Source organism: Arachis ipaensis, chromosome B06 (assembly GCF_000816755.2).
Source record: "Arachis ipaensis cultivar K30076 chromosome B06, Araip1.1, whole genome shotgun sequence".
In the NCBI taxonomy this organism is placed as follows: Eukaryota; Viridiplantae; Streptophyta; class Magnoliopsida; order Fabales; family Fabaceae; genus Arachis; species Arachis ipaensis.
In genome coordinates, this window is record NC_029790.2 from 87,751,069 (window position 1) to 87,758,398 (window position 7,330).

Genomic DNA, 7,330 nt, shown 5'->3' on the forward strand with positions numbered 1-7,330 from the left:
CTTATTATGGCTTGTGTATGTTTAATTAGTTGCCCTCGCAAATTCTTTTATAAAGTAAAAATTTTTCCAAAAATTCAATAGTGCGCTAATACGGTTACAAGCTCAATAATAAATAGTTAAAGTTTCGAATAAGCAAGTTGGTGATACTCGTTTTTCAGATTTTATTGAGGTAAAACATGTCACATTTTGATCTTTTAAATCCTCTAGAGTGAGTCCATACACATTGTTATATCTTTTTGCCTCAAACAAAACTACACTGGATTTTTCACAAATAACTAAGCAGTCCAATTTTCTAAATATAACCAAATATCCAAGATCACATAATTGACTAATGCTTAGTATGTTGTGTTTCAATCCGTTAACAAGAAAAACGTCATTTATGAAAGATGAGAAATTTTGACCTACTATACCTATGGCCACTATCTTTCCTTTACCATTACCACCGAAAGTTACAAACCCTCTATCATACTCGTCTAACTCGATGAAGAATGTAGATTTTCTGGTCATATGCCTAGAGCATCCGCTGTCCAACTACCACATGTTGTCCTTTCTTTTAGATGCTAGGCACACCTACGCAAAAATCTCAAGTAACATTAGGTATCCAAATCTTTTTGGATCCTTGAATGTTAAACCAGCTCCTTTGGCCAAGACCATTATAGTTGCCAACTATTTTGTACACTTTGTCTCCAATCATTTTTTCACATATGAAACATTGAATAGGAAAATGCCCATCCTGATTGCATAAATGACAAAACCTTTTTGGTTGCTGTTTTTTTTTTATTAGTTGGGTTTTGAAACTTTTATGTTACCTGAAGTAGAAGCCATATTTGCAAAAGGTGATATTTCAAAAGTAGTTTTAGATTTTTGATGAAGACCCAATCTAGCCTATTTATAAAGAAGTTTTTGACTAGTCAAGAGTTTATTTAAAATTTCAAAACTTTGAGCAAAGCTGGCCAGATCTTCTTTTAAGCTTTTTACCTTTGTGCAACCTTTCATTTTCTTCAAAACAGTTCAAGTATGCAATCACAGAATGTTGTTTCTCATAGCCCTTAAGTTCTGCCTTTAGCCACTTGTTTTTTTCAACAGATCAATAGCGGTTTCGGATTCTCTTAATTTATCTTTGAGAAAATCATTTTCTTCCTTTAGGATGTCATTTTGAGATTCAAGTTCATGATTTTTATTTAAGAAGCATCTTAGTTTCTTAGTCAGATGATCGATCATAAGATGAAGGTCTTAGTAGAAGGTTCAATGAAAATTACCTCATCAGTTTGACCGGCTATGAGACAGGTTTGAGATTTGTTCTCAGATTCTTCCTCCACGTCTGAATCATTTTCCATATTTTTTCAAGAGGCCATGAGCCCCTTCTTCTTTTCTTTCTTGGTCTTTTCTTCTTTCTCCAGCTTTGGACAGTCAAACTTATAGTGTCCAACCTCTTTGCAGTTGTGGCAGATGATCTTACTTAAGTCCCTTTTTGGTCTTCTTGAACCGCCTTCCTTGCATCTTTCTTTAAAATTCATCATTTCCTGAATTTCTTAGCAAAAAGAACAAACTCCTCATCCGATAAATTATCACTGGATTCATCAACCAGGGACTCAGTGAATGATTTGAGAGTAATTCCTTTCTTCTTTGTGTTATTTTTCAAGTAAGTGGTTTCAAAAGTAAGTAAATTTTCTCTCAAATCATTATATGTCATTTGATCAATGCCACTGCTCTCAGCTATAACTATAGTCTTAGTTTCCCACTCTTTAGTGAGACTTCTCAGAACTTTTCTTACTAACATAGGTTCAAGGTGAGTAATCCCCATAGCATCTAAGCCATTGATGATGACGTTGAATCTTTCAAATATTTCGTCAATAGATTCTCCTTTCTTCATAGAGAACATTTCGTACTCTTTACTCAGCATGTCTATTCTGGTTCTCTTGACTTGGGTAGTCCCTTCATGGGTGATTTGGAGCTTGTCCCAGATTTTCTTTGCTATTTTACATTTTGATACCTTTCGGTATTCCTCGAAACTGATAGCAAAGTTAAGCATATTGATAGCTTTGGCGTGGAGCTTTATCTTTTTTTTATCTTCATCATTCCATTCGGCCTCAGTCTTAGGAATGACTACACCATCTGCTCTTGTTTTGGTTGGAACTTGGGGACCATCCAAGATGATCTTCCAAATGTTGTAATCTACTAATTGAACAAAGATCTTCATTCTCTCCTTCCAATAGCTGTAGTTCTTTCCATTAAAGAACGGAGGTCTGTTGTTGGATTCACCTTCTATCAGAGTGTAGGCCACCATATTGGAACCATTGTTGTTTGCCATCAGGATCTTTTCTCCAAACTGCAAAGCTTGATCTCTTTGAGACCAAGCTCTGATACCAATTGATGGTTATCAGTGGCTAAGAGAAGGGGGGTTGAATCTTAGCCTCCTTTTCTGCTAAATATTACTTTTTGTTTTTTCAAAGAAACTTAGGAGATATTTTTACTTTTGTCTCGTATTGAGTTGAGAGACACTTTCTTTTTGTCTCCTGAGTAACAGAAACAGAAGTAAAGTAGAGAAAAAGGAGTAAAACCCAGATGTATCATGGTTCAACTACTTAGTGCAATGTAGCCTACATCCAGTCTCCATCACAATTATGATAGAACTTCACTAACTCTTTCAACATATTACATACACTAATGTTTTTCCTAGGATCTACCCAATCTTATTTGGGACAAATTCAGATTCTAACCTAATATGAATTTGACTAGGATTCAACCTAACTTTCAACAACCAAGTGCTAACCCAACTTGCAAGAAAATTCTCACAGGATCATGAAACAAAATAGAAAGATGTACAAAAAAAATCTGAGACATCTTATGGCTTTTTACTCACTGCCTTTTACCTCTCATTTGCTTTTTCTTACAAACCTCACCACATTTGCTTTTTTCAATGAGACTCAGACAGATTAAACTAAGAAAAAGAAAATACTAATGAACAACATGAAGGAGAAGAACTCAACAAGTTTAGGAAGTTATGAGAACCGAACTATGTGCTTTGTTCTTACTTTCTTGTTTTCAACCCTTGGTCGTTCACCCTTATTATAGAAGAGTGAAGCTTCCAAGGTTGAAGCTAGTTCAAGGTCCATATTGTCTTCTTCTCCTTCATAGAACTTGCAGCGGCTTCGTCAGTGATGAGAGAGAGATCCAAATCTATTGCATGCAATTTACCCATTCTCTCTCATCCTTTTTTCTTCAATCTTCTTCAATCTTGACCGTAGAGCTTTGCTTTGGCTCCAAATTTGGATTTGGACTGTGGATCTTTTGCTATTCAGATTCGACTTTGATTTCTCCATGGTTGCTTGATTTGTGCTTGAGACTTTGTGGATTTCTTCTTGGTTTCTTGGTGCAGCACAAATGAGGGAAGATGTTTTTTGATGAATTCTGACCGAAGTGTCACTAACTTTTTTGTTGTAGCTCTTTCTTCTTGCTTGGAATTGAAAACAAGCCTTTTGTTCTTCAACCCACCATAGCTTCTGCATTTTTTGTTTCTTTCTTTCTTCCTTGTGAATGACGTGACCGAAGTGAGAGGAGAGAGGAGAGAAGATTTGGCTTTCGGTGGAAGCCAAGAAGGATTAAGTTAAATTGAACTTGGATTTTAAGTTTTTTGGAGTGTGGATGTTGGTGACTTAGGTTGAAGTGTATGGATTCTGAATGTGATCACCAAATGAGTTTGTGTTGGGCCAACACTTCTTGTTTCATTTACTTAGTTCATGTGGGCTTGTATATTTGTTCCATAGGTTCTAATTGATTAATCAATTATTTTTCTGCAGACCAAATCAAATTCATTAAACAAAATTATGTTTGTTCATCACATGAATTAATTTTTCAAACTTAGCATAATTGAATAATAAAAGATTGAATAAGAACGAAATTAAGAGTCCGAAAAGAAAAAAAGAAAATCAAAGCTCTTTAAATTAAAAAAAAAATATATTTCAAACAAGATAATTTCATTTAATATATTGTGTGGGTTGTCCAATTAATAATATATAATGAGTGTTAATTAAATGTTATACCAGCTATTAGGATTGGCTTAAGTAGTAATAATACTTTTGGTGAGATATTTGACTACTTATATGCACGAGATAATAGCAAATTTTGATCTCATAAAATATACTATGAAAAAAAAAAGTATATCTAATGAATGTTAGCGGTTAACTTCACTTAAAAAAAAAAAACTTTTAAAGCTCCACCATTAAAAAATTGATGTACAAACAAGTATTTTAGTGTGTCAATCAACTTGACAAGGAATAAGAATATCGTGTCAAACAAGTACTAACACACCAGCTTTACAAAGTGATCGTGCTTGTTAGATGTAATAATTTAACTGATCTGCGTTGCTTCAGTTGTATTACGATTGAATTTAAAGTTACTCAGGCAGAATCGATAGAATAACCCGAAGAAGAGTCAATTATAGTTTTTCTGTTTTGTTTTGTTCCGTCTCTAAATCTATTACATGTTTGTGTAATGTTACGCTGTATACCATGCAAGTTAGAAACACATAAACACTACTGCTACTTGCTAGTTTACTTCTGTTATGCTTTCTAACGGTGGTTTCCACGCGTTATCACAAAAATCTCGATTACCTTCTTCTTCATCATCATCATCGGTTGCTCCCTGATTTTCACGGTGAACCATAGATAACATCTTATCAACCGAAACCACTCCCTTTTGCATCATATCCCTCAGTTGTTGCTTGCTAATAACTACCTTAATTGTAACCACTTTACTTTCTTGAACATCTTGCACTTCTGGTTCTGCAAATCTCACCTTCTTGCTAGATTTTGGTGTCGAGGGTTGCTGCGGCGGCAGCGGTGGAGGAACTAGGTGGTACAAGCTTCCGCCGAGCAGTTTGGTGTTTGGCTGAAGATGGCGGAGGAGTGAATCAGATACTGCATGGCCGGAGAAATCTACCAGAACTTGCTCAACTTTGATTGGTGCTTTGTATTCAAGTACTTTCCCATCTGTTTTCATGATCTTCACTACGTTTTCTTGAACCACCAAGCAATTCCCCATGCCTTTCTTTCTTTCCAATTTGATTTTGGTTTTGGTGATTTATGATAAGGTATGGTATGGTTGAGTATATATGGCACTTCTGTGAATGTAAGATTAAGAGCTCTGAAGAGTGCAGTATTTAAAGCAAGTGGTTCTGAGAAATACCCTCGTAGGGGTGGAATATTACAAGAGTGCCCTTTGTTTTTGTCTTTTCGGGATGCGAATAATTTTAGAGGAATGGTAGGGAGTAGTAATTTTGGTGTTTTGTAATCATCAATTAGTTATCAATAGTATTTTTAATGATGTGAGATTACATCTAATGGTGGGAGATTACTCACTTTTGTTTTGATGATTAAGTGCGGGTCAGAAAATACAAAAGTTGCTGGCTCTCTAGACTTTTCCATAATTTTAAATGATTACTATATTACTTAAAATGTGACCTAATTATTTTGTGATACATTAGTCATTCTTCATCAAAAACGACTTTATTTTCATAAATTTGATGGTTCATGCTCTTCATCTAAAAAATATTGTTTTGAATGACAACAATATGAAAACTTCACAAAGTGAATGATTAATCGGTACTATATCATTTTAATTTTGTTTAGTTAAAAATCCTGTGAATGTTTGAAATTTTTTTTATAAGATACGAAATTAATATTTATTCAACTATGATTCTGATTTAAGTTTTGCGTGGGTCAACCGGGTGAGTTCAAGTCAATGACACAATGGACGGGTCAGGACCCACTACTATCACTACGGAACGGAAAAATACATTCTTTTTGCAACACCCGAATATAATACTCTTTTATGTAATACTGATATAATTAAGTGAGTGTGTTGTCACGGAAAATTTTAGAAGGTTAGATTTAACAGTGTTTGAATAGTTTTTTGGAGTGTTTGAGAATACTCTAGATGGTTCCGGAACGTTCTAGAATGTCCTAGAAGGTCCCGGAATACCCTAGAAGGTTCTAGAAGACTCTGGAAGGTCATAGAGTATTCTAGAAGAGTGTAGATGTATATAGAAGTATAAAGAGTGATATGGAATAATCTAGAAACATTTACACTTGCAACATAGCCAAATGGGAAGATTTCAAAAGGGAATTGAAAAGACAATTCTTCCCTGAGAATGTGGTTTATGAAGCAAGGAAGAAGTTGAGGGAGCATGCAACTCAAGAAAGGTTTCAAGAAGGAGGAGATGATGTCTTTGGCTTTACTACAAGAGGAGTCAACAGCCAAAGGAGAAGATGCTCCCCCTAAAATCAAGGAAGTCCTTGAAGAAAATAAGGATGTGATACCTCTCGAGTTGCCAAAGCAGTTACCACCTAGAAGAAAGATGGATGACAACATTGAATTGGAATTAGGAGCGAAACCGCCTATCTCAAAACCATACAGGATGTCGGCCATTTCTATGGTTGAAGGAGATATTGTGCATACCATCAAGGAAGGGTTGCATCACGACCCACTAGCCAAGAAGTTGGTGGAGTTGGCTAGAGAAGGTAAGACCAAAAGATTTTGGTTAGAAAATGACCTTCTCTACACAAAAGGGAGAAGACTATACGTCCCTAAATGGAAAAATCTAAGAAGAAAATTAGTGAGGGAATGCCACGACACCAAAAGCTTATCATATGATTAAGTCATGGGAAGAACAAGCAGATGCCACTCGTTCTTACCTCGACAAAGCTGCCAAGAGGATGAAGAAATGGTCAGATAAGAAGAGGAGGCATGCAAGCTATCAAGTGGGAGACAAGGTAATGATCAAACTTCTTCCACAACAATTCAAAGCCTTTCGCAAGGTTCATAAGGGTTTAATCCGCAAATACGAAGGACCATTTGAGATCATTGGACGTGTTGGGGAGGTTGCTTATAAAGTACAACTCCCTCCCTCTATGAAGATCCACTCGGTCTTCCATGTGAGTATGCTTAAACCATATCATGCGGACCAAGACGAACCGAGTAGAGGTAACTCGAGTCGTGCTCCGCCTGTGGTGATTAGATCTTTTGACAAAGAAATCGAAGAGATCCTAGCTAATCGCGTCGTGCGACAAAGAGGAGTACCACCAAGTATCAAATACTTGATCAAGTGGAAAGGGCTCCCGATAACTGAAGCTAGCTGGGAAACTCGCGAAGATCTGTGGCAATTTCAAGAACACCTAGAGCGCTATCATGAACAGAACGCGACGAGGACGTCTACGCATTAGGTGTGGGAGAATGTCACGGAAAATTTTAGAAGGTTAGATTTAACAGTGTTTGAATAGTTTTCTGGAGTGTTTGAGAATACTCTAGATGGTTCCGGAACGTTCTAGAA

At 36.1% G+C, this 7,330-nt stretch overlaps 1 protein-coding gene across 1 annotated transcript; it reads right to left on the bottom strand.

Moving 5' to 3' along the window:
- On the bottom strand, positions 4,411-5,149 carry LOC107604640. The gene has a single exon (XM_016306271.2). The coding sequence runs from the start codon at positions 5,041-5,043 to the stop codon at positions 4,549-4,551; it is 495 nt and encodes a 164-aa protein (XP_016161757.1). The 5' UTR covers positions 5,044-5,149; the 3' UTR covers positions 4,411-4,548.

Excerpts from the sequence above, each read along its gene's own strand:
- LOC107604640 (XM_016306271.2), bottom strand. The coding sequence starts at position 5,043 with ATGGGGAATTGCTTGGTGGTTCAAGAAAACGTAGTGAAGATCATGAAA.